Source organism: Pantherophis guttatus, chromosome 3 (genome assembly GCF_059756535.1).
Source record: "Pantherophis guttatus breed Tessera chromosome 3, ASM5975653v1, whole genome shotgun sequence".
NCBI classification, from domain to species: domain Eukaryota; kingdom Metazoa; phylum Chordata; class Lepidosauria; order Squamata; family Colubridae; genus Pantherophis; species Pantherophis guttatus.
In genome coordinates, this window is record NC_142065.1 from 125,324,033 (window position 1) to 125,351,960 (window position 27,928).

Here is a 27,928-nt window from a genome sequence, read left to right on the forward strand (position 1 = left end):
AATCTTTGATTATAAAAAATTTAGCCCTTTCCGGATGATTTGGTTCAAATCTTATGCAATTTGTGCTGCACACAATTGGATGAAAAAAGAGAGATGGTTCTGGGGAAGGCCACATCTTAGTAGTATTGTATAAACATATGGAAAAGATTGATTGATTGTTATTTCACACTTCTTACCCACCCATCTCCCTCAGAGAGGTGCTCTGGACGATTCATTGCCAAAAATTTCCAGTTAGAAGTGATTTCTGCCTGGCGGATTGAAAAGTCACTGCTTTTCAGAAAAGACCAAGCTAGATTACAATTCTGAACAAGCTTCTTGGATGAGAAGCGAAATATCTTCAAGGAAAAACAAAGCAAGTCCAGTTGTCTCTTGGAAAAAAGCACCTTTGGGATTCTCTAGAAAACGTTTCACATATGCCTAATCCCACAACTGTAGTCCTGCCACCTAAATAATATGGAATACATGCAAAATACATTCTAAAGGTCTATATAGCAGCACAAATTAAAAGTTAAACAAATTAAGATCTTTAAAACAGTAACCTACACCAAGGTACTTGACCTTTGGATTACCCAGTAGATCTCAAACAATAGGACAGGTCAACCTTTGATATATGTGATATAGCCAAAAGGAGGACAAATATTCAAAGGAGGGATAGGGATTTTTAAGCAAAGCACTTCCTTTCTCTAACTGAAATTTACATGGATGGAAAACTGCTCTGCATAGCACTCTTTAATGCACATTGTATTTATGAGGACATCTATCACTTCACTTCCAAGGAAGTATCGCTATTTAATTTTATAGTACTTAAAAAGGTAAGTGACAATTTAATCCTAATGTTGGAATTAGGACCTCAACCCATAGATTCTCTGAGACATGTCTATGTCTATGGAGATTCTCAATCATCCAGGTCATGGTTGTTCCAAAGATGCTTTGTTGAAAGGCAACTGGACTTTTTCCTTGAAGATGTTTCACTTCTCATCCAAGAAGCTTCCTCGAAGAAACGTCTTCAAAAAAAAAAACAAAGTCCAGTTGCCTTTTGAAAAAGCGCCTTTGGGACCTAAATACCTATCCATAGTAGCTATGATTGATTTTTAAAAAATCTCCATATCATTCACTGAATGATACTTATCTTTAGACAATTAGAAATCAAAAATCAAATACATCATCAAAACAGCTCTTAAATGCCTCTTCTAGCAGGACTAAGGCTCTAAGTATTATCCCAGAAAGGTTTTTTTCACTATTTCTTTTAATAAATGAAAACATGTTATATATCTATATAAATATAAAGCTGACCTTCTTTTCAACAGCAAGTTCATAAACAACTTCTTTCTCTTCATCTCTCATTATTGGAACCTTTGATGTATTACCAACAAGAACTCGGCTACGAATAACAGGCATTAGGTCAAAACAAGCTTCAGAAACTTTTTCCAATGCTACAGTTACAGCCGACGTATCAGGATCCTCTGTTTTCTCAATTTCCAAAAGTGATTCTGAATTACAGTTTTCTGTTGACTTAATAGCATTCCCATTGTCCAGAGTGTCACCATCAGGAATGCACTGTTGGTCACCATCGGAGCGCTCTTCTGAGCAGGGGTTCAGTGTTGATGATCTGCTGCTCTCTAAACATGGTCTTTTGACATTCTTTGACATGGTCACAGATGGCAACTTCCTTTTCCCAGTCTCATTCACATTGGAGAGCAGCTTCTCTGGATCAGATTTAAATCTGATCCTTGTTTTCACAAAAGCAGTTGATGGGGAAGCAATTGCTTTAAAGCCACTGATTTGATGGCTACCCTTCCCATCTAGAGAAGATGACCTATTAAACTGAATGTTACCTTTCAGGATATTGAGTGTTCTTGCCCGAGCAGATAATTCTGGATACATACTGTCCAAAATTTTCACTGAATTTTCCTGAGGCACAGGTGGAACAGAATTGCTAGGTGTAGATGAAGGCAGTCTACCTGGAACAGGAAGGGCATGTTTAGGAGTGCTGGAACAAAACCGAAGAGGGGACGATAAACTTCTCTGACCTACTGAAATTTCAGAGGGTGATAAAGTGGAAGATGATGATGATGATGATGACTTGTGTTTTGGGATCTCTGACAGTGTTGACGTTAGAGGAGGAAGTGGGGTTTTATGTAAAGGAGAAATCAATTCATCAAGTGGAGATGGTAAGGAAGAGTGGCTTGAAATTGATGCTACAGGGGAACTGCGCTGAACACTTCTTGGAGGGGTAGCTAGCAAAGGTGGAAGTAATGGAGGTAATGGTGGACCCATCTCTTGCATAATTTTTGTTAAAGTTTTTGGATAATACATAGTTTGTGTAGAAGTATCTACATTGGCTAGAATGGTTTCAGCTGATAGGACAGGCTGTTTTTTCTTTTTTCTCTTACAGATAGATATGGTCTGGAGATGGGTATCATCACTATCAGTAATATCTTCCTGTGCTTTAATCATGACAAGGTCTGAAGAGTTGAATGTTTGTTCTACTCTATTCTTTGCAGAAGGAACCGGTGGTTCCAATTTTTCTAATAGCATTTTTTGTAGTTTATTATTAGAAGTGGGAGACTCAGAGATAGGTGATATTGATGTCCTGTTGGTCTTAGATGCAATGCTTCCTTTATTTATATCATGACTCTTGCTATGGGATATATCACTGCCATCATCAATATGACAAGCCATGATGTAACTTTGGTCTATATCTGAGCTGGATTCTGAAGTGGAAACGCTCCTTTTTAATTCCATGTTGGATTTTTCTACAAGTAAGTCAGAGTGGACTTCCCTATCAACAGGGTATTTTGTCTGTAGTACAGCTGTATCATCATTAACATCTAGATCATTCATAGAGGACTCCCCAGAGATCGTTTTCTTGTTAGATAAATCCTGACTTGGCAATAAAGTAATTGTTGGAACATTTTCTTCTGTTTGCTTTTCTTCTAACTTTTCTATTGCAGAGGTGGTTTCTATTTTTAAGGTTGTGTTCTCATTCGTGCAGGGCCATACTGATGCATATGAATGTTCCCATGTCTTTTTAATCACTTCATTTACAGAGAAGTCAGTGTCACCCACTTCAGCTTTTTTATCTTTTGAGCATTCCTCTATTGTGACCACAGGGAACAACTCATGTCTGACACCATCTGAAGAAGTCGTACTGGGTGGAAGACTAGCTTCACTGTTTTTGATTGAACAAGGTATGACTCTGGATACTGCACATCCTGGATGTGTTTTTGTACAATTCACTTTTCTTAACGGATAAAATTCTTCTTCTGATGAATCGGAGTCAGAGGATTTCCCCACTGAAACAGAATTTTCTAACATACTTACTTCATCTATTCCTCTAGACCTTATTTCAGTACTCAATACAGTATCTGCATCCTTAGCTGTTTTTTCATTGATATTTTTTACAGGATCATTTCTTGACCACATGTTTAAATTCTTATCCCTGGGAATAAGAAGTTCCCCATGATTTAGAAGCAATTTGTTTTCTGTAGAAGTATCTACACTGTTAATATTGTTTGGACAATATCTATCAGAAGACAGCATTTTAGAGTTGTCTTTACTGCAACTTTCAAGAGTAACTGATGCCTGGGGCTTGTTGAAAGTGCCATCATTTTTATCTTGTTCAAAATCCATTTTATCTTTCTTATTACTAGGATTGTGGTAATCCCAGTTTATATCTCTCAGATTCAACATCTTATCTGCCTCTGATTCAATAGTTTTTGACTTTTTATTCTTCCAATTTTCCTCAGAATTATGTGGATCAATGTGATCACCATTTTCATTGTCAGGAGAGGGAACAGCAACACCCATAGATTCTATATTTGCTTCAGAATCACCTGTCATAACAACAGACAAGGCTGATTCAATTTCTCCATTTTTTCTCTGTGATGTATTTTGCATCGGTTGAACTGTATCACTGCTCATGTTCTGTGCTGAAGCTACTTCATTTGATGCAGAACAATAATAATTCAGCCCTTTTTCTTCCATGGCATACTTTTTTGTATCAGGTAGTTCATTTATAAACATCGAGCTATTTTTTTCAATTTGTGAATGCCTATGCATCAAACTAGGTGAATCTTTTTCACTTAATCCTACTTTAAGGGATTGTATAGTTCCCACTTCAGTGAGTTTCCTTGATTCATACTTTAGCTTCATAAGCCTTTTTCTTAGCGGATTTAAGTCTTCCATGTAACTGTTTAAACTACTCCCAATGCTTTCTACTTTGGACATGTTCTTGGGTATAATGTTTGCATTTTCAACTTGTCCCATTTGAGAAGCATTTTCAGTGACATTGTGTACTTCAAGGGATACTTGACTTGCTTCAGTAAATCCCTCAGATTTCAACAAAGAGTCTTCAGGAGAGGATGCTTGAGTTGGTAACTTGTTGGTACTGCTTTTGCAAGTTAATTCCTCTTGTGTTGATTTAATACATGTTTTTTCATCAAGTAACCATTCTAATTGTAGATGTTTTTCCTTTAGTGTATCTTCTAACTTTGTCCCCTCATTAGCTCCATCAGACACATTTTTTCTGGACCTAACATTCATGGCCTCAACTATTTTGCCGCCATGATATGATTGCTTCAAAACCTCAGATAATGTTGCAATATCTGAATTTGATCTCAATACATCAGCTTGCACATTGTTTCCATTTACCTCGCTTCCATTTTGTTGGTTGCCTATCTCCACTACAGAATGAGGTTTATTAGAAGTTTCCAAAGAATTAATATTCTTTTCAATAGATTCCATACACGTTATGCTGGCACTTGATCGCTCAACTCTTTCACTAAGATTTGTTTCAGGGAGGAATTCAGAATTACTGACATTCTTTTTTCCCTCCATTAATGGTTCATTATTTCTTTCAGCTGCCCCATTTTGTCCTTTTACTGTTATATGTTCAGTATGCTTTTCACATAGTAGGCTTGCTTTTCCTGAGTAAGATTCTGTCTGAAGGTCCTCAAAAACACTTTCCATGACTTTTCCTTCTTTATCATTAGAAGGATCCTTCAAATTTTTAGAAGTCACTGGTGTGTTTTCAGCAACTGAAATAGGTTCTTTGGTTTGCTGTTCTTCACTGCCTTTGGGTCCTTGACCCCAATCATCTTCTTTTGTTTCAATTAACCTTTTCTTTTCCTCCTTTTGAATGAAATCATTAGTTTCTTCCAGCACATGTCCGATTTTGCTAATCATTTTTTCACTGAGTTTCTCTGTAGTGGGAGATATTGTTTCAGGGGCTGTGTGTATTAGTTCAAAGTCAGAGTCTTCTTTTAGGTGTTTTTCTTCAGTCTTTGATTTAGTATTGTTCTCATGAAAGTACTCTGATGTTCTGAGCATAGAGTCAGATGACAGCACCGATTCTTCATTTTCTAATTTTTTCGATCTTTCATGTGATTCCTGTAGATGAGTCTTTACACTGCTGTTTTTTAAAACTTGTGAGCAAAATCCTGTCAAATGCAAAGTTTTAGATGCTGGTTTGTCCTCATATTTTTCTATAATATTTTCAAGTGTTTGCGCATTCTGCTCCATTTCATCATCACTAGAGTCTGTGATGTCTCCAAATAAAGTGTCCTTAGAAGAGAAAAATGTAAATATTAATGTACTAATTAATAATGTATATAGTTGTTACAAAAATTAGCCTGAAAAATATATTGCTTAAATATCAGAAATCCTTAGAAGTATTTTGGGCTGATATGGCACTGGAACAGGCTTATTTCATCTGGAATATTGTGTCCAAAATACTTTAAATCATTTCTGATGAACATCATTTTATTTTGGAAAATATGATCTGCCTCCAGAATAACATAATATGGAATAATTTCAGCAGAGTCCATAGAGAAGAGGAACATTCTGGAGTTCTCTGGAGCAATCTAGTCACATGTCAACAAATTTTGTTCGGATAGTTGCAAATCTTGTAACTGAAATATATTTTGTTCCACATGCACTAATTCTGTTGCATCAATTTCATCACTATCTCTACAGAAAAAAAGTATCTATTCAAATTCTGAAATTCTTATCTTTGAAAGAGTCCCCCCTCCCCCCCCAAGAAAGAAGTTCATTCTTGAAACTTATAAAGCTTCTTTACCAGAAATAACTGTTGGCTAGAAGATCATCACAAACATCAATGTCTTTTTCATATTACTTTTGGCCAAAAAGTTACCTCCAGCCAGAACAGTCTTGACATACCATATTTTTCGGAGTATAAGACGCACCCACCGGAGTATAAGATGCACCTACCTTTTTTGGTGAGGAAAAGAAGAAAAAGAAATCTCCCTCTGCCTCTGAGCAATTTTGCCTCTTTGCAGCAAACAGCAAACAGCCTGCTTTACTTTCATTTTCATTTTCATCATAGCTTAATTAGCACAAGGAAAAAAAATCTGCTCCAGCAATTTACCTCTTTGCAGCAAGCAGCAGAGCCCTGTGCAAAACAGCTGAGAGCAAATCAGCTGAGAGTCGGGAGGCCGATCCAATCAACTTGTTCTAATTAGGCTATGCTGAAGCTGAAAGGAGCTGTTTTTTCTTGCTGTTTGCTTGCAAGGAGGTAAATGCTGTGAGGCAGAGGCCAAAGGGTGGGGGCCAGTGGGTGGGTGGGGCTACATTCGGTGTATAAATTTTCACCCCCTTTTAGGGGGGGAAAAAGGTGCGCCTTATACTCCTAAAAATACAGTAATTTCTGAAGTTAAATAAATAAAATATTTAATTTTAATCCCTTTTTGGAATTTACCGGAGTAGTAGCAGGTGAAAACTGTATAGGTGAGAGAAGAGGAGGAAGAGGCCTAATCCATTTCAAAACATCTCGCAGACTTTCACCAAATTCTTCTTGCTCCTTGTTGAGAAGATCCATGTTATTTGTTGCAAAATCTGCCTCAGAAAAACCATCTAGACACCTGTCTTCATCAGAAATACCACCGTTGTTCGTTTTAGTAGTCTCCATAAATTTGTTTTCTATCAGGTGACTATTTCCAGCAATTTTTTTGTCCACCTGTATCTTCAGTGATGTTGGAGAAGTTCGCATTGTAGAGGGCTCTGATAGCCATGCTCTTTCAGATTTCTTCACTTTTTCAGGATTTTGCCCTCTTTCTATAAGACAAAAAAAAAAAAACTTTGATGTATTTTATTTCCATTCCCTGGAAGTTTAGTGTAGCAAAAATATACTTTTCAAAATGATTTGTGCCAGTTGTTAGATGTTTATTTTATTTATTTATTTTATTTTATATTGGATTTCTATACCGCCCTTCTCCCTAAGGACTCAGGGCGGTGTACAGCCAGATTAAAAAAACATGCAGAACAAATATTAAAAACAATTAAAAGATATATAAATTTGGCCCAATTAAAACTCATTTACCAATTAAAAACGTTTAAAACATTTAAAAACAGTTAAAAATTTCATCTTAAGCCAGCCCGGCTTGTTTAAATAAATGGGTTTTAAGGGCGCGACGGAAGGCACTGAGGTCTTGGATTCTCCTTATCTCTGGGGGGAGCTGATTCCAGAGGGTAGGTGCCCCCACAGAGAAGGCTCTCCCCCTGGGGGTCACCAGCCTACATTGTCTGGCTGATGGCACCCCGAGGAGGCCCTCTCTGTGGGAGCGCACGGGTCGTTAGCCAAAACACATTTCCCTTCCCTTCCCCTTCAACTTCCAAGAGGGAATTATATATAGGAGTAGATTAGTAGATTAGGTTAGTGTCACCTGTAGGGAGAAACATTTGTGTGATGTCTCCAAATAAACTCTTTCATTTTTCACAAGTTACTCTTGTGAAGAAAAATGAAAGGACTGCCCATTCCTCTCACCCTGGGGAGCCTGCCTCGTGTTAATATGTGCACACATTAAAGTGCTACCACACTATAAAGCTACTGCAGTATACAAGCTCACCTGAAAACATCCCTCCTTTGAGCAAAGAGGCATTTTTGACCATAAACAAAATAAAATTTCATTTCTGCAGAGATCGAGCCTGAGGATCACAATATTATTCTCTCTACTCCAGAGTTCTGTCTCCATAGATCAAAAGAACTCCAACCAAGTAGGACGAAATCCCTTAATATGATTGTTTCTCCCAGAAATGACAAGGAAGAGAGTGTAAGTGCTGATATTTCTTAAGCATTGATAGCTATAGGGGTATGTATGGCATGTTCAAAAAGTATCTTGGCATAATTCCACATTCTTAAGGGAGGGTGGCCATGTTGTCTGATTGTTTATCTCTGCTTTTCTCTTTCAGACAAAGAAACACAGATGAGCAGATTACAATGCTATCAGACACAGATACACAAGGCTGGCACACATACAAGGCTGACAGCAAATACATAGAAAGAACAAAACACAAAGGTGAGTAGGTTGGAGAGGAAGAAAGGAAGACAGAAGAAGGGCAGGCACAGGCAACCCCCCTTTCCCCCCCCCCCCGATAAACAAATGTACAAGTGAATAGGAAGAATATTGCGTTTTAGTCTCTCACTCTAAGCAAGTTGGGAAGCTATATAGGTTTCTTTAATTAATAATAAATAAATTTGGAAAATACTTACTTATCTTTCTATGTGTTTCTGAAGGAGCAGGAAAACCAGCAATTAGAGAGGGGGGGGAAGCATGTATGTTACTTACTCTTATTAAAATATGAGAAGTTTTTTTTCAAAACATTAAATTTCCTTTAAAGCACTGGTATTTGATCTCACCTATTGCGTGTTCACGTTTGTTGATCTGCTTTTTTCCTGTAGAGTTTTCTATACACTGCCAGAGTTCTTCCAACAGAAATTTAATTTTTTCTGTAACAGAAATCCACATCATTATAATGTTTACATGTGGTTTGATGTACTGGGACATGGTATATATGCAATCCAAGACACTGATAAAAAGAAAAATTCAGGTGGATAATTGTGTTGTATCTCTAAACAAAAAAATGAAGCATATCTCCACAATGTTAAGATATACAGTACATACACCAAACAAGGGGCATATGTGTAGAATATACACAATTCAGAAAGCTAATTTTTAGCAAAGTTTGAAAAAAAAGGTGTTGGTCATCAAAAAGTCAAAGCCCAAGGCCTAAAGTACAACACATTAATAAAAAGAATGGAAAATCACAGATATCCTGGACCCCACTGAGTTCTTTCTACTGAACTGTCTTGCATGCATAATTGATGGAGATATAAAAATCATTGTTACAAATAAAATATTGTTTTTCTTTTAAACAGTTTAATCAGCAATGAAGATGGCTATAAGAAATAAGAGATTTCCAGTAGCATCATGGAATACAGATCTATGTTTGTGGAATACATAATTAATTAAGGAATCCTAGATAAGTCCAAAATAGAGATCAAAAGAAATACTTAAACAAAATCAGAATTCAATTATACATATGTATATATAAATATATATTCCTGTATATATTTTGATTTTATCTAAATGTTAAGTCATAAGGCTCTTTTTCCTTCTCTACAAGTCTCCTGAGTTTTGTATCTCCTTGGAGAATTCAGGCTATTGGTATGATAAACAATACCAAGAAGTCAAGCACGTCAATTTAAATTGCATCATTTCCTTGTAATTTTGGCTAGTCCCTTCATTAACTAAATAATGAACCCAGAAATGAAATAAAATAAAAAAATTTAACCTGATTTTTTTCTTAGCATTCAAAATTTGTTCTATACTATCTGCATATAAAAAATACATAAATTTAAACCATATCACCTGGGATAAGGAAAAAAAGATCACATTAAGTTGACCAAGCAGGAAAGCCTTTGAAAGAACACATTTTCCTTCATTTTCCTTCTCAGATGTTATCATGTGCATAGAATATACTTGTTTTGGTAGATGAGCTGGGAGAATTTTTAAAAAAACTACCAGCTTTTACATGTTTGCTTTCAAGGATAATGATTTGTACTTATAAATGGTAAGAAATTAATCTTTAAATAGTGTTATTATTTTTAATGAATTCTAAAGATTGCTGCCTCTCACAGACATTTTTTTAATTGTGTTAAATTCAAACAGAAAAAGTTCAGCATAATTATCACATTGTCACTTATTAATAATCTCAAATAACTGATTTTGTGGGAAAAGTTGATAGGACCAATGATTTCATTCCTAAAATACCAAATAATTTTTATCTGCCACTTCCTTACATTCTTCCTTCTCAAATTTCTCCACTAGCTTCATAAACAATCTCCGAAATTTGCTCCTTTGTCATGCTTGTTATTTACTGTACCTTCCAGTTTTCTACCATCAAACTGGGTCCCCCCCCAAAAAAATGGGGTAAAGTACCGAGTCTTCTTTCTGTTCCAATGCTTTTAACTCTTCATTATCTTTACAATCTGTACATTTCTGCTCTGGCTTTTAGGTGAACAGTGAGACAGCCTCTTTATCCTGCATCTCACTCTCAATGTCTTTGGAGATTCTCAGTCATCCAGGTCACGGTTGTCCCAAAATGGCTTTTTCAAGAGGCAACTGGACTTCCTTGTTTTTCTTTGAAGACATTTCGCTTCTCATCCAGGAAGCTTCTTCAGAAATTGAAGACATTTCTTCCTCATCCAAGAAAATGAAGAAGCTTCTTGGATGAGAAGCAAAATGTCTTTCAAAGAAAAACAAGGAAGTCCAGTTGCCTCTTGAAAAAGCACCTTCGGGACTCACCCTCAACGTTTCAGTAATTTTAACTTTGGTGGAACACAGAATAAATATTACATCAATAAATCTTTTGTAGCCTTTGGAAAATCTCCAATTTGTGGTCCTCCTGGCCAGGCAGGAACCAATGGTTCCCATGCTAAAGAGAACCACAACATCATAATAGATTAGATGATTTCCACTGGGTCATCAGAAGAACCACTGACTTTGAAATGTGGAAGGAAAAGCTCTAGCATTCACATTGTAGATCAGAAAGATTTGTCTTCTGGGAACTGAGCAAATCATCTCTCTGTGTGTATGGTTTCATCATGTCTGTGATAAAGAGACTGTGTCCTAAATAAGGGGTTAAGTGTCTGGAGATCCTAGATATATAGTCATACCCCTGACTGAAACCTGACAATCCATACATACCAAAGCATCAGAGCCTTCTACTGAATAAACCAATTATACCAGTTACCAAAGAACAGAAGAATAATCAACGACAATATATGCAAGACTTACATATACCAACCTTTGTCCACATTTGCTACTAAATTCTCACTCTCACTCTGGGTCTCTGCATTTTTCAACACTGAGAAGAAAGAGAACCAGATATATCAGATTAAAAATTAAACTGTGAATCCAAGTAAAATATTTCCTCCCCCATCCAAAACAGATACAAATCATGAAAAGTCACCTTTCTTTTGCTTTCTGTTAGGGAAGCCATCAATCTTTTCCTATTAACCAAAATGGGAAGAAAAACAATTTAAATTAATGGATGTACACAATCTGCAGTAGTGACACTGAAAAAGATGTCTGATTTTGTTTTTCTGTTCACTACTAAAAACATCAAAGTGGTCTTTGTCAGTCTTCCAGATGCCTTTGAAATATACTTCTCAGAATTTCCACCAGAATGCCAATGAGATATGCTGGGAAGGAATTCTGGGAGTTATAATCGTAACATATCTGAGAAACATCGTGTTCAAGAATGCTACTTTACATGCATAATGTCAAATTAGAAACATCCACTTTAGAACAATTTATTCTTCAATTGTTAAATGGTTAAAAAATAGTCTTTGCTACTACCTCCCTCTAGATTGACATGTATTTTGCCTCTTTCTTTGCCCATCCAAAGTTAAGGCAAATGTACTGTGATTGGAGCAAACCTCTCCCCTCTATACAAAGATATCATGCATCCTGGATTTTTTTTCAAATATTACCATTATCATCAGAGTTAGTTGGAATAAACATCATTTCTGCAGATGCCATTTCTGTTGCCACACTGGAGAAGCTATAAATCGAACAGTTCAGTTCTGCAGTTTCCGTCCCCTTTTTGCATTAGTAAACTTATTAAAATAATACACATGTCTGATACAAATGTGAGGAGCAATGGAAGGTGTCTTTCAGTTGTGGGAATTGTGCCCAAGAGAGCACAAGACTTTCTTATGTCTCAAATGACTCCTGATAACATTCATTCCTTATCTTAGAACACATTAAATACCCCTGTCATGTTAGGTGACTACTTACAACTTAACAATACTACAAACTTTAGTCTTTTTCTTTTAAAGGAAAACTATATATTATTGCTTTAAAAAGTTACCTGTGCTTTCTTCAATTCCTTCTCAAGTACTTTCTTCTCTGCTTTCAGTTGCTTAAATTCCTGACTGTGCTTTGCTGCAGCTTCTTCATTTAAGGAAACAAAGTAATAAAAATGCATTAAACAACACAGATAGCTTTCAAAATTATGGCACGAATCTATCAGTGCACTTGGATGTTAGTACCTTTCTGTTTGGTTTAGCCTTCTAATATTTATTCAGGGTTTGCAACACTGAGCTCTGTACCAGTATGTATTTCATTAGGATTTCATCACACTGGATGTGTGTACAGTTTTGCTTTGTTAGAGTCACAGTAAAACATGAACAGCAGACACCAGTTCCACAGCTTTTCTCTAAATGTATAAACAAAAAAACTTCATGTGCTTGGAGTGTCTTTTTGGTGGTCTCACAAACCAAAATGATTCTTAGTGAATAAGAGTATTTGAAAGAAACTGCTTTCATATAGTAAGTTATATGATAAATATGCAAAATGCATATCCAGAATGATGCTTCTTATATATCAGTACTTCCTCAAGGTTTCTTGACAGACTATAAAATGCAAATATTGGTCATAATGATTACACTATATATTTTCAGAATGCAATATGCAGATTCACATTTCTGCAGAAATTATTCATGTTCGTCATCTAATCAAATTCATTAAAATATAACTCAAATATGCAAATATATTCTGATCACAATTGGGACTGGCAACTCTGTTGTGAAGTGATGGGGTTGTAAAGCAAGCATCATGTGACTGGGCCTGACCTACTGGCTGTTATTGTTAAGCAAATAACTGCAGTCATTAAATGCAACCTCATGTAACTATGATCTGTGAATTCCTGCTGGTTTCCCCAATGACTTTGCTTGTTGGAAGCCAGCTGTGATGGTTGCCAAGTGCCTGAATTGCAATCACCTGATCATGGGGACATGACAATGGCCACAAGTTTAAGGACTGGTCATAAAACTTCCTTTTTCAGGACAGTCATAACTAACGATGGCTGAATGAGCAGTCAGTAAGCAAAAACTACCTGTATTCAGGCAACTAGGTGTTAGTTGTCCAATCTCAAGCACCCTGTGGTTTCTCAATAGCATAAATGGAATTTGATAGTTAAACAGTCTTAGTTTTCTCCTTAATTTTCAAGCAGATATGTATAGAATTGCATTGAGAGACTCAGTGAATAGAGCTTAATTACAAGTAAATGGATTAAGAACTTGGTGTTAATGTCTGCTGACATATACACAAAATTAATTACTAACAATTATTAATTTCAATTCTGCAAATATTGCAATCTGTTTCCACATAAAAGTAATGACGCTTCCCAAATATGTATCAGAGAAAAAGCAGTTAGGTTCTGGCATTCTTGGACTCTGTACTGGATCACCATGGATAATCCAAATTGAAATTACTGACCACAGTGGCTTGGCTGAACCACACAACTGGACCTTTTCAAACCTCATCACCCAGAAACCTTCTTCACACCTTGGCTTCACCCTATCTGTTAGGGCATTGCCTTGGCAGTTCCTGCTGCTGCCATTTATCTTTTAAGGGGTGCATCACCTGATCTCCTACTCTTAAACCCTTTTGACTGGAGTGCGGTTTTCCTGCTTGTACCTTGATTAGGGTATTGTTGGCAGGGCAAGACAGGACACCAGCAGGGTAAGTTACTGTGTATAAACAGGGAGCAAATCCCACACTTACATTGATGATGTTAGTTAATCGGGTAATGAAATGTCTGCAAGCAAACAACCAAGTTTAGAGAATACCAAGAACTCCACAAAGATTTATTTTATGACTTCTAGATATCTAAAGTTATTCCCTTACATACAGGTTAAAGGAGTGTTTTCCAAACTTTTTCTTTCATTATCCAAAACCATTTATCAGAAAGGTTTTTTTGCTCAATGAATGTATAACACTTTAAATTAATTTAAATATTTTTGTTGTGTTTGGATAACTGGTTCATGTCATTAAAGAAAAAAAATACTTTTTATCTAATTTTGGATAATTTACCCAGATTTGGGACACACTGGGTTACAGCGAATCCCATCTTATTTCATATCTATTTTTTCAATTTAAAATAAAGAAGGAAGAACTAGGTTGGAAACATTTATCCTTGCAGCTATCTATGGCAATGTTTCAGTTTTTTGCCAGAGAGACAATGCTGAGATAACGTTCCACTTTCTTTTCCCAGAAGAATATAAGAGCTTTTTAGTTTTCCATCTTTTTCTTTTATTAACGTTGATAATTAAGACAATGGATAAAGATTAGTAAATGGATGCTTTAACCCTGATTATAGTGCATGGCATTGCATGAAATATATTTACCTAGTTTACAGGGATGAAGATGAGATGACAGTTTGAGAAGCAAGTTCAATTTTATGGCCAAAATCTCTTTTTGTATATTTAAATATCTTTTGCCAATTATACATTTGTGTTATAATCATGAAACATCACCCCACAAAAATAAAGACTAAATTACCTTCAAGCTTTTTCACTTTATTTTCTAATTTTTTCTTCCTGAAAGTATAAACAAAATTTTAAAATACATATGTGAAAAATGAGCCAAGAACTTCAATATATTTTTGTTTTTGTTTAGTTTATGTAATCTATTATGTTTAGATCAAAGTTGCATTTTAGATATTTCACAATTTGGTTAGCTTTATGAAGTGTTGGCTGCCCATAGTGTTCTTTACAGTTCTTTACAGATAACAATTGAAATTGTGTAACCATTAAAAGGGGGTGTTGTGCAAAATCTGGAAAGGTGAGTGAAGCAACTATTTTTTTAACAGTGAGGCAACCATGTCATTTGAAATATTTCAAAAGCTGCCCTGAGCTATCTGCATATGCATACTCACTTTGCTTCTCTGGTGGTACTACTGGAAGTGTTGTCTGTGCATGCTCAGAGACACACTTCAAGGACAGGTGATTTGCATGTGTTAGCAGGCTTTATTGAGGGTCCCTTTCAAATACTTTGCACATCCCTAATGAAGACTGCTCATAACATACAATAAACTCATCAAGAAAAGCAGAAAGGAAAATTGGGAAGAAAACTTGCTAACCTGGTTGACAACTAGCTTGAGATGTTTACTTCCCTGAACTAGTGAAAGGTACACAATTACGTCTACTTCTCTCATCAAGCAAAACCATTTGGTTACACTATTTATCATCACAGAAAAGGAGGCAATCTATGCAAAAAGGGAATGAGTCATCAGAAAATTTCCATCTTGCATGGAGTAGTTCCCTAAGTGGTATTCTTCCCATTACAGGAATTGCATCTGCTTTCCTATAAAAAAATGGAATTATGTTCTGGTCTTGCTGATGTGGAAATATATTAACCAATTATTTCCCTCTTATCAAAGCTGCCAAGGAAGTCAATAACCGCTCTCACCCAAAGGTCCATCTTTCTCTCTCTCACTGTCTCTCTTTTTCCCTCTAAAATTACAGGAAGAGCTTGGATGATTATTTGAATGTTTTAATTAAAAAAAAAAAGGCAAATGCAGTCTACATCCATTAGTTAGTTCCATTATAATGACTCACACACTGTCACTTTTATCCATTTCTTCTCTCACTCGAACATATTCCAGATGAGTCTCTTGGTAGATCTTAAGTGAACTCTAAAAAAAGATGATATGAATACATGTATACATGTATATGCATATAGATGGAAATTTCTGTGTTCATACATACATCTTTTGAACAATTCATCTATGTTTCTTAATTCATACCACAGCCCCGCAAAACCCCTCTTTACTGGATAATAATCAGTCATAAGGCATTAATATATTCATTTTTTTATTTTGTGTCTATGATGAGCCACGTTAATTTGTCAATGTGTATCCCAAAAGTATTGAAGTTTTACTGTTACATTTAAGGATGGGGCAAAAGCATGTCTGGAGCTAATGAAGTAAAAATCGCCAACTAAAGTCACCCATCCACTCACTAATGTTCACTGCTAACAGTCCTTCTAGGTTAGCCTGTATGTTCCTCACCAGAAGTCCAACAATGTACTAGGCATGAGATGACACAAATCAGAAAAGAAAGCCCATTGAGATAAAAGATGGACATGAATCAGCACAGTGAAGTGTTAAATCGCCAGCAAGTCACACTACCTCATTCGCTTTTTAGATTTTATAATTATAAATAATATACAATATTAATTACAGAGTTATAATTTACAGCTGCTAGTCAACAAATGAGTGTAAGCTAACTTTTCAAGTCCTAGTCTTGACTTACTATGGTATCAAGGCATGCAAATTTCCAAGTAATAATTTTTTTAACCAAAACTTGGTTAACCAAAACCAAAACCAAAAATACATAAATTTCCAGATACAAATCATAACATTTATTATAATGTTTAAAAAAAACAAACAAAAATGCAGTGCCTCTAAACAATATGAATATTTCAAAAAAGACGAAGCTACCCTTTTCTCTTCTAGCTCTGCTTTTACAGATCCCAGTTCTTCTTGACACTTTTTCAGAGGTGATATTTTCTGGAACATTTGTTCCACTTGGTGATGAAGTGTACTGTTTTCTCTGAAACGGACACAGAAAACTTTACAGAAAGAAAGTATGGCTTTAAAAATGATTAGAAAAAAACGAAACTTAAAATGCAGCTGAAATTCTGTTTTGTGCATTTGTTTTGTCAAAGGCCCAAAGAAGCAATAAAGCCAGAATAGTCATACAAAAATTAATTCTACAGAAGCTATTTTGTCATGCTATATTGCTTGGGGAAGAGTTACATTATAAGTAACTATTAATACCCAGAAACTGATAAAACTCCAAACAATGGAAAATTGAACTGGAATAAATTCTTACCTTTTAGCAAACTGAAGCTGTGCTCACTTGTTAAAGAAAACTGGATATACAGAATTATTTTTGCTACATATGCTAGAGCAGGGGGGAAAAAGGGGGGTGGGAAATAAACCCTCTCAAAAGAGAACAGGTTTCTTGAAAGTGTGAATCCATAATAAGGAAAGAGAGAGAACATAATGAGAAACTTGGGGTGCTGCCTAAATTAAGAAATGAAGGTTGTTAAAAAGTGTTAAAATCTTAAAAGTACCTTTGAAATGGGAGAGAGAAAACTGGAGGAGATCAAATCCTATGACAGTGTAGAATCAATTAAGGATCACGAGTGTTAGAAACCAAAGGAAGGAATTCAAAGTTGACTGGTACAACATTTCTTTATAAAATCCTGAAATCCCTTTAGGATTTACCGATACATGAATTTGTGAATGGATAAGGGATGGGTTATTTCTCTTAATCCCTGCTTTTTTACTAGCATTTTAAATTTGGTATAAAAGTATCAGCATTCAATTTTTTTTTTAATTATCTTGAAGTCATCAGGTAGCTTGATGACTGAAGAGTCAGAGCAGTACAATAATTGGTGACTCTCACTTTATGGGTGCTTTGTATCAGATACCCCCTCCCCACACAAACACCACACAATCTCACTGTCATGGAAACAAAGCAGATGCTTTCTACTAAAGTTGTTGCGGCTGCTGCTCCCTATCTAGCTGCTAATGCCTGATGCAACTCTGGGTAATCAAAGACCAGGCAGATTACACCAGCAAGATTTCAGAAGTCAGAATGAATAAAATATATAGTATATGCACTTCAGTATGTCATCAAAACACTGCTCATCACTTATTAGAAGTTTCCGATGCCACTGTTGAAAATGCTACATTGCAGGTTTTTTTAATGCAGAAAAGGATATCATTGCATTTTTGTTGGTATTCTGCGAGTAGGTGGCTGTAAGAAAAGGACAGGAGAAGGATTAGATGACAAACAACACACATGACAAACAAACAAGACAGACTACTGACTGGCAAAGGGGGAAAAATAACTCAAGAGACCAAAATCTAAACTGCATATCTTGAAGATCATTGTCTGGTAGTTACAGAAAATGGTCTCTTATGTTTAGAAGAAGAAAAGGGAAGGCATTATCTTTTCCTTTTGAACAAATATAAGATATGTTTGAGATCTGATTTCTCATAGCATTTTTGTTTTATAAATGTATCCCCAAAACTGGAGATGCGGATTCACCTTGATGACTGAACTGCTTCCAAGTAAGTATATCAAGGGCTGTAAACAGTAAACAATTGTGGGGAAACTGCTCCCCAAGTGCTTAAGTAAGCACATACTATGCTCATAGCATCTATCTAGCTATCTGTCTGCCTGCTTACCTGTTTGCCTACTTATCATTATTGTTGAGGTGGCTCTGCTGATGTTAATATCTGTTGCCTCTCCTTGCTTTTTAATCATAATAGTAATACTTCTGATTGTTTTTGTACCACTGTTTTTTACTTTTTTATCAGTCACATGAGATAGGCCACTATATAAATATGATGAATGAATGAATGAATGAATGAATGATATCTTTAAACAGACATTATTGGCTTGGCTGAATTTCCATAAAAGTCATAATTTTGCACATAACTTCAACAAAGATTCCACACTGCCCTATTTCCAAGCCTGAGAGTTAATAGCCTTGGGCATTCAGGAAGACAACCATAGCCAAAGATTTCCCATGCTTAATACACTGGATCTTTAGCCATCCCTTCTTACTCTCTACACATAATTGACAGGAACTACTGATATTTTACAGTGCAAAATTGAAATGCTAGATTGTGGTGTCCACAGGACGTCTCAAAAAAGATGACAACATGAATGTAGTGATGTCATGATGCACATGCCACTCTTATATACAACACAAATATAGTACATTGCAACATCTGTGGCATGATGTATGGTTTGTCATCTTATTGTCCCTTGCCCTCTCCATAAAGATCCCTTGACACTACACTACACTAGAAAGCAAAGTGGTCCTTTACACTACCAGACCCATCTATGGGAAATCCATGCCTCATTGGCAGTTCTCCACCATCCAAGATTATATTGCAAACATTTGGCAGGAAAATGCCTGGTATTTGACAGTGCAGTTTCTTGGGTTCTCTCCCAAGTGAGAGTGAGGATGGGAGGAAAATTTTGCTCCCATTCCAGTGTTTAAACCCATTCACCTGGCCAAATGTGCCCCAAATAGTTGCTCTACCCCTTTTAACAATTTTATTGTGTCAAAAAGACACAATAAGACATTTGGTGGTGATATAATTGATAGGAGAGTTGTACCTCATGGCTGACAAAAGGTTGCCTTTTAATGTTTTAGGCCTCAGGAAGTGAAAACCAGTGCATCAGCTGTGCTTGGAAGAAAATTATTTCAGTGAAAATTAATTAGTGGCTGGTATAAAATGGTTTCCAAAGAATATTCCTGTGAAAATGTTTCCAAACACTTTTTGAATCACAGGCATTCCATGTGAAAAACATTATCATAGCAGCAAAGTATATCAGGTTGACATCTTTGCCACACCATCTTCCACAGTAGTGTTGGACATAACAGAACTCCCAAAATGTGTTAAAGTTATACCCCAAAATATTTTATCAGACTCTTATAGATTATAACATGGATTATATTCCATGTTAGATTCCTTATGCTCATTATGCCCATTTTATTTGCACTGTCACATATTCCTAGCCTCCCATCTAGTCCCTAATTATATTCAAACAATGGTTTAGGACTACAAAATAAATAAATGCTTGCAAAAATAGATGAAAAGATACTTACTCAGCATCAATTATTTTTTGTTTTAAAGCTATTAAGGCAGCAATATATTCATTCAAATTCTGCAAAAAAAAAAAAGATGACAAATTATTAAGAATATTTATTAGAGCTGTCAGACTTTGAAAATGATTTAGATGAAGCACTTTGGACCTTGTACAATCTTTTTTCTAGATGGGCTGCCGTCATCCACAGCAAAGAAGTGCAGGACTTGCACAGATTCTGAACTGTTTTTCCAAATCACTGTCAAGTTTGCACTCTCATAAAAATATTTTATAAAAACTATTATTAAAAAAAATATTTTAAATCAAACTAAAGATTTGATAGAAACACTCCCTTATACAGGACATTTTTAATAAGTTTTAATTTGCTGCAGTAATTTTATTTAAAAAAAGCTAGAAAGATTTAACACCATAATAGGTAAGATTATATTAGAAAAATAAGGTGGTAAAACCAAACCCAGAAAAATGCTATAGAAGAAATGTGAATGAATTTGTGAGCAAGTGTGAGCTCTTTCTAAGGCTATTATCTTCTATCACCACAACTTTCCTGGTCTTGGTTGTTTCATTAACTCTTTCTTCATCTATTCATTTTGTCGTTTAATCCGCGTTCATTCTCTTTATATTACCAAACCACCTCAATGTACTTCTTTCACACTATTCACTTCTCTATTCAGCATTCTCAGTCATTCAGCATCCATTTATTGTTCATCCTATTTCTTCTTACATTATTACATATGCTTAAACACTCATTCTCATAGTAATCAACTCCAGTTGGGTTGAGATGGGAGGATTAATTGCTCAGAAAGAAATATGGATATGGGAAGGCTTATTACTATAGTAATAGGAAGGAGGTATGACAGGAGTCAGATTACAGAAGATTGGCTGATACCTATCCCATCCTCTAGTGCAACTGCCTCCTAGACCACAGAAAGCTGAATTCCCAGTATTTGGCTTCAGGCTACTTTTAGTGAACTCATGTGTAATAAGACCTTGTTCAAAATACTTTCTTAGGGATCATTACGAAGATTTTGCCTGTATAATCAAGAACTGTTTGGGCAAGAATAAAGAAGTGCCATATCTGACATCTGTCTCAGTTTTGGTAATCGCATAATGCTGGGATGGTGGAGGTTACAGTAATTTGAGAACAGATTGCCTAGAAAATTGGTAGCACCTGTGTTGCTTTCTTCCCTTCTCTTTTAAATCCTCTCCCCAAGGGCAGCGTGGCAAGGTTAATTATAAAAACTTTGCTATGAAATAATTGAGTGTGTGTGGGAGATAGAAGGAGAGAGGGAGGAGTGTGTAAAAATGTAAAGCAGCCTAAAGCAGCAAGAAAAGGATGTTTTCTCTAGCATTACTCACAAGGAGTAGTAGGTAGAGTAGCAGAAGTTGTAGCAGCAGTGGGGAAGAGTGGAAAATAGCAATAGTGAATAATGCTTGTGTATATTTTTTAGGGACCTGGGTTGCTGTTCTCTTTTGGTGTCTTGACCCACCAAATTGGATATAATTTAAACGAATTTGTGACAAATACTATGGGAGATAGTTATCAGGTGCCCTCTTATTGACATGACTGGATGTGAGTAAATCTATTTGAAATTGGGTTGTGCAGACAGACTGAGTATACTGCTGATATGTTATCCACCCTATTGTTCAACATTATTGCTCTTGAGTTTCTAGATCTCACTGAAATTGTTCAGTTATTTTTCATTGGAGCAGCATAAAAGCCACAACAGAAAATAAATTTCAGGTTTGATGTTGGATTTTATCTTTGCTGCTGCTGGTAGACATTAATCTCCCAGTCCTTATTCAGGTAGTTCTCAACTTGCAACCACAATTGAGCCCAGAATTTTGGTTGTTGTAGGTTATTAAACAAGTCACCATGTGATCTGATTTGACTTTATTATGACAACTATTTTTTGACAATTGGAAAGTTTTTTTTTATTAGTTTTTATGTATTTTATATCATAAACTAATAAAAAGAAGAAAGGAGAAAAAAAAGGAAAAAGAAAAAAGTGACACCACCATCATGCAGTTTGCTTAACAACACCATACAAACTACATGGACTTTAAGTGAACCATGTGGTTGTTCAGAAAATCCAGCATGGGCGGAGAAATGGCAAAAAATGTTGCAAATTGCAGTCATGTATCTGTGGGATGGTGCAACTGATTGTAAATGCAAGCCAGTTGTCAAATGCCCAAAATATAGTCCCGTGAGGGTGGACTTAAGTAATAATACACACAATAAAAAAGGAGAGGAGAAGAATTATGGTACAGGCCTTTTTTGAGTCACTACCCCTTCATTTTGTAACACCTTACTACCAAAGGCCAACACAGCCCCTACAGTCTATTTTCAAGAGAGGAGGAAGGTAAAAATGATTTTGTTTTGCCAGATATTTAGAGTATAAGGGGGTTTCCTTAACTTTATGGTTTGAGGAATTGTTGGATTTAGTTCTATTTTAATTAGACATCTGAAATTGATTTTTGAATTGTGTGGGGTTATTTGAATTATTAAATTTTTACTGACTGTGATTCATTCTGACTCTATGATTGGGGCTGAATGTCAATACTGAAAAGAAAAAATAGGAACAAATATTTATCTATAAACAGATTTATGCTTTAACCACATATTCAAAACAAACAGGCTTTTTTCTAAGCAGATAATCACCAGTTACATTCACATTCTTATGTTTTTCTCCAAATGGAACAATCACTTTTCCTGTTTCTATTTCACCCCCTTGATCACATTCATTTACAATGTTACATAATTTCCCCCAAATTCCTATTTTCCACTACTACCATTCACTACAGCATAACATAAAACTATTGCCATCTTATAGATTTCTCCTTTCCTATTAACCACAACCAGGGTGGATAAAAATCAATGATTTTTTTTTAAAATCAGATTATTTAAATCGGATTTTTTTTATTTAAATCGATTTTTTTTTTATTTTTATCAAATTTATTTTAATAAAAAACTTTTGGGGTAAAGATAGTTTTCTATTTAAGATACATAAATAATTTAGTTTATTCAGCATGAAATGGAGCTTAGTTATGTAGCATGAGGCTGTATATTCTGCAACACTGGGACTATCGGTGAGTCAACAGTGGGTCAAAGGAGTAGCAGAGATGACAGTTGCTCTTTAAAAATTATGATTTAAATCGAGTTGATTTAAATCAAGCCTTTTTACTAGTGATTTAAATCATGATTTAAATTGTGATTTAAATCAAATCCACCCTGACCACAACCATGACACCAGTTCATATCCTCTGACTTTTAGTCCTTTCATAATTAAACCTACAACTTTGCTTCTTTACATGTATTCAATTCTATATTAGACTACCTTCATTTAGTAACCATCTTTCCCTAAATACCACAGATATACAGCTTATCTATTTTCTAATATATTTTATCTATTTTACTTTTGTTCATTTTTCACATTAAATCCTGTCCTTAATCATGAGTTTATTCTTTCGATATTCCAAATTAGTCTTTCATGTGCATTGTGATCATTAGAAGTGCCCATAAATATCAGACTTTACTGACCATTATTGCTCTAATCAACTTTCACTTAATGTTTAGGAGTGCAGTGGCTCACGTGGTTAGAATGCTGGGTTGACAATCTGTAGACCCATGTTCGAGACCCAAGTGCTACTGTGTGGTGAGGTGAGCTCCTGTCATTCGCTCCATCTCCTTCCAACCTAGCAGTTTGAAAGCATGGTACCACTTCAGTGGACTCATTAACAGGAACATGAAAGGAGTCCCTAACTGGGCATCCCCTGGGCAATGGTGATATCATCTGCTAATCATTTCAACTTGGAAACACCTCTACAGAGAAACTGTAGATTGCATTACCAGTCAAAATAATACATAATTCCCTGCTAATGATAAGGGCAATTACTTGGTAAGGGCAATACTAGTCAGATTTGATTCTGGCTCATATTCCATAAACATAACCAAATACCACTTTTACCACAATCACACTTCTATGCAAGCTAAAATCTCTAATCTATGGATAACTTTGCAAATCTTTTTACTCTTTCCTATATTCCACCAATTAAAAGGTGCAGTGTACTGAATGCCTAATAATGCTTACTGGGATGGGGAATCACAATTCAACTTGTAAACAGAAACCTTTTTGCTTTACATCCACCTAATAAAATGTTCTGAAGTAAATCCAAACACCAGAATCACTGGAGAAAGCTCAGAGAGGTGCCTACTCCAGATGTCTATTTCTCAGATTCTAGGAATTATAGGATAAGGATTCTACTACAAATCAAGTCCAATACTTAGGTATAGCTAGCTTCTAAATAACCAGGTTAGGTTTGGTTGTAACAAGGAAAAATTACCCCTAAACAGAATGCTTTATTGAAATTGTTAGCTCCCTTTTATGACTTGTTTGGCCTATTCAATAGTCAGTGGATTTGTTACTTTGTAAAAAAATATGTGCAAAGATACTATATAAACACAATTGTTTCAGTTTATCTGCCAAACTGACCTAAATATTTTAATAGTAAGAGTAAAATAGAATGTGCTTGGGTGAATGAGGCATCATAAACAGAACACTTGTGTCATCTACTGTTGAGCAAAACTTTCAATGGTATTATTTTTTGTATTTTGCTTCCATTCATCATATTAGCCTACAATAACCATGTGAAAAAAAATCAATGATGTACTGTAGAGATTTGCGGGGTCATGGCTACAATTTCTACAGACTACTTTAAAGAAATGCTAGAGTAGAATTTTATTAGATTCTTGTTGAAACATCTTCTCTTAGACAAAAATAAAGATTTTATGTCTTGGAAAGCAGACTAACAAAGCCTTAACCAGAATGAAAAGCTGAAAATGCACTCTTGCTTTGTAAATGTAGAATAAGTAAATAAGCACTTTAGTAAAAAAAAATCATAGATCACACGGAATTTAAATGAGCCTCTGGACCTTATTAAGCTCTTATTGTAGGGAAGAGAGAGGGGAGGGGGAGAAAGACAGAGAGGGAGAGAGAGAGAATTCTGCTGAGTCAGAGTTCACTTGAAGGTCTAAATTGATAAAAAATTAATAAATAGCACCACAAGCAAGCTAATAATAATTTTAAGAAAGAACATTATTTTATGATGGTATGGAAAAGTGAAAGAAAGTCAAAGACTAAGGTAAAAAGAATGAAGTGTACAATAAAAAAGGATAAAAATTATTCATCTAAAAGTTTGAGCTTCTAAACAATTTATTGGCCAGAAACAGACATCAAAGTAAACAAATGAAAGCAAAACATATAATTAAGAGATGACAGGATATTTTGAAAACATTTTAAGATGAAAAAACTTTAGGAATATGAATCAGTTCACTTTTCTTTAGTTGTTATTATAAAATAAAGACAACTAAAGAAAAACGAACTGATTCATATTCTTATAGTGTTTTTTCAACTTAAATAGTATTCAAAATACTCAGACAAACAGCAGCTATTGTAAAATTCATGAAACTTCTTTATGATGGAATCCAACCTGATCATTTGGACATCAATGTCACTTGAAAAAATAAATTCTAGTATTTTAAGGATACATAAAGCAGTAAGAATAGTTTCATAATGAGTAAAAGTTATAGACTCTAATATTAATATTGACTATTGTACATCTCCACTTACATTATATTAAATCTGATGGAAATCTGGCAAGGGGGCTTACTCTCAAGAAAGCAAAATCATATTGAAAGGGGCAATTTAAATACAGTATTCCTTGGCTGCATTACAGATACTTTTTTCTGAGGTGACTTCAGATCTTAATCTTATACCATAATGCTGAAATACACATTGTTTCTAAGATTGGATAACATATTTACAATTGGAATTCTTTAAATTTCTCCGTTCTAAATTGGCAAAACCTACAAAATACTAGAACGATGAATATGTGGAATTTTGTTTTCCTTTCAAGGCAAATTACATTTCCAAGGAACGTAAGCAAAAAATTTCAGCACAATTCAGCAAAGGCAACTATCACCCCAAAATTAAATTGACAATACAATGAGGGCAACGATCTGTGTATTCTTGAGATTAGAAAATGATAAAAATTGATAGGCTTAAGATACAGAAGGATCTTGATAGACTTGAACACTGGGCTTTATCTAACAAAATGAAATTCAATGTAGAGTATTTAGGCAAGAAAAAACAAATGCACAGGTATAGTATAGGTGGTATCTGGCTCAATAGTAGTAACTGTGAGAGGGATCTTGGAGTCCTAGTGGACAATCACTTAAATATGAGCCAGAAGCGTGCTGTCAAAAAAGCCAACACAGTTCTAGGCTGTATTAGCAGAGGGATAGAATCAAGATCACATGAAATGTTAATACCACTTTATAATGCCTTGGCAAGACCAAACTTGGAATACTGCATCCAGTTTCAGTTGCCACAATATAAAAAAGATGTTGAGACTCTAGAAAGAGTGCAAAGAAGAGCAACAAAGATGATTAGGGGACTGGAGGCTAAAACATATAAAGAATGGTTGCTGGAATTGGGTATGTCTAATTTAATGAAATGAAGGACTAGGGGTGACATGATAACACTGTTCCAATATCTCAGGGGTTGCCACAAAGAAGAGGGAGTCAAGCTTTTCTCCAAAGCACCTGAGGGTAGAACAAGAAGCAATGGGTGGAAACTAATCAAGGAGAGAAGCAACCTAGAACTAAGGAGAAATTTCCTGACAGTTAACAATGGCTCAGTGGAATAACCTGCCTCCAGAAGTTGTGAATGCTCCAACACTGGAGATTTTTAAGAAGAGATTGGGCAACCATTTGCCTGAAATGGCATAAGGTTTCGTGCTTGAGCAGGGGGTTTGACAAGAAGACCTCCAAAGTCCCTCCAACTGTCTCCTGATGAATACAAAAGTGGACAGCTCACCCCATGCTGGAAGACGCAAAAGTGTTTGGGAATTTTAAGAGAGCCCAAGAAAATCGAACCATTCACCACACCCGCACAATTTCGCTCCGTCCCTAAAACACCGCCGGTCATTCATTCAATAAGGTCTTAAAACAGGACTGCCCAATACGGTAAAAACACCGCCCCCCCCAGCACGACGGGCTGCCACGGGCAAAGATTAAGAGCTCCACCTGCTGAAGGGCTCCGCAGTTGGCGCAGGCCATGGCTGCCTCCGCCGCGATCGCCGCCGTGTTGGCCGCCGGCGGGGTCTCCCCGGGCATCATGATTCCCAACGCAGCACAAGCGGCCCATCCGTCGCCCGTTGCAAGCCTCGGGCGGTGGCGGTGGCGGTGGTGGCGGCGGCGGTAGCGGTAAGCAGCGAAATCTTCCCGAGAAGCCAGTGCGACGCAAGAGGGAAGAAAGACCCTTCTCCGGCGCTGCGATTAGCTGCCCCACGCAGTGCCTGATAAAAAGGAAAAAAAAATTACCCTCAGCCAAATCGGCAGACGGCAACTCCCAGCGTACTACGCAACCTTGACTTTCGCTTTCTCATATCTAGGGCTTGAATGTAAGATGTGGGTGATGTTATCTCCGCATGGCCGGTTCTCCGAAAGTTGCAAACTCTCCCAGCTTCCAAACCGTGCTGTTTTTGCAAACGGATAGCAGGATAGAAATAAATAAAATGTATTCATTAAATAAAATTTAACTTTTGTATTTAATTATAATCACATATAAAGGTACATTTTTAATTAAAATTCCCTGTTTTGGAATGTGGTTCTTGCCATGCTTCTCGAGGGTCAGGTGCAATTTCCAGGCAATGAAATCTGGAACTGCATCAAACAAAAGCGAACTTTTTTTATCCTATCTCAAACGGGATCCTAAGTGTACAAAAGACAGTAGCGACAGACATCGTGTTCTGATACAAGGGGTGCGAAGGTGAGAAGCAATATCTTGGCAATCTAGAGGAGAAATAATTCCAGAGAAAAACAGAAAATACCCGAACAGGCATGGAAGACTGCGTGTTAAGTATGGATATCAACAATGCAGGTTTTCCCCTTCCTCTCTCCTTGCGCTTAGCATTTAAAAAAATCCCCTTATTTGATGAAGAATCTGGGGATCTCGATAGCTTGCAAAAGTTTTTTGACCTTTGAGTTCTTCTAATAAAGATATTGTCATAATACACATTTTGAACTGGTTTACAGATTTTGCTTTGTTCATTCAGTAAGCACGGAGCAAGACGGTACATTTT

At 36.0% G+C, this 27,928-nt stretch overlaps 1 protein-coding gene across 2 annotated transcripts in view; it reads right to left on the bottom strand.

Moving 5' to 3' along the window:
* The window catches only part of ICE1 (interactor of little elongation complex ELL subunit 1), a 35,361-nt gene extending 8,271 nt beyond the window's left edge, over positions 1-27,090 (bottom strand). Inside the window, exons 1-13 of one of the 2 annotated variants that reach the window (XM_060691110.2) lie at positions 26,871-27,090; positions 19,788-19,846; positions 17,882-17,917; positions 16,985-17,002; positions 16,591-16,702; positions 15,707-15,783; positions 14,649-14,686; positions 12,175-12,257; positions 11,272-11,311; positions 11,107-11,166; positions 8,657-8,746; positions 6,719-7,074; positions 1,294-5,565 (exon numbers count right to left, since the gene is read on the bottom strand). In XM_060691110.2, the coding sequence (XP_060547093.2) occupies positions 1,294-5,565; positions 6,719-7,074; positions 8,657-8,746; positions 11,107-11,166; positions 11,272-11,311; positions 12,175-12,257; positions 14,649-14,686; positions 15,707-15,783; positions 16,591-16,702; positions 16,985-17,002; positions 17,882-17,917; positions 19,788-19,846; positions 26,871-26,963 (5,334 nt within the window). In that variant the 5' untranslated portion in view covers positions 26,964-27,090. Of the gene's footprint in view, positions 1-1,293; positions 5,566-6,718; positions 7,075-8,656; positions 8,747-11,106; positions 11,167-11,271; positions 11,312-12,174; positions 12,258-12,355; positions 12,523-14,648; positions 14,687-15,706; positions 15,784-16,590; positions 16,703-16,984; positions 17,003-17,881; positions 17,918-19,787; positions 19,847-26,870 lie in introns of those variants that run through there. The other variant, XM_087890220.1, reaches the window with a different exon arrangement.
* Between the last annotated feature and the right edge of the window lie 838 nt (positions 27,091-27,928).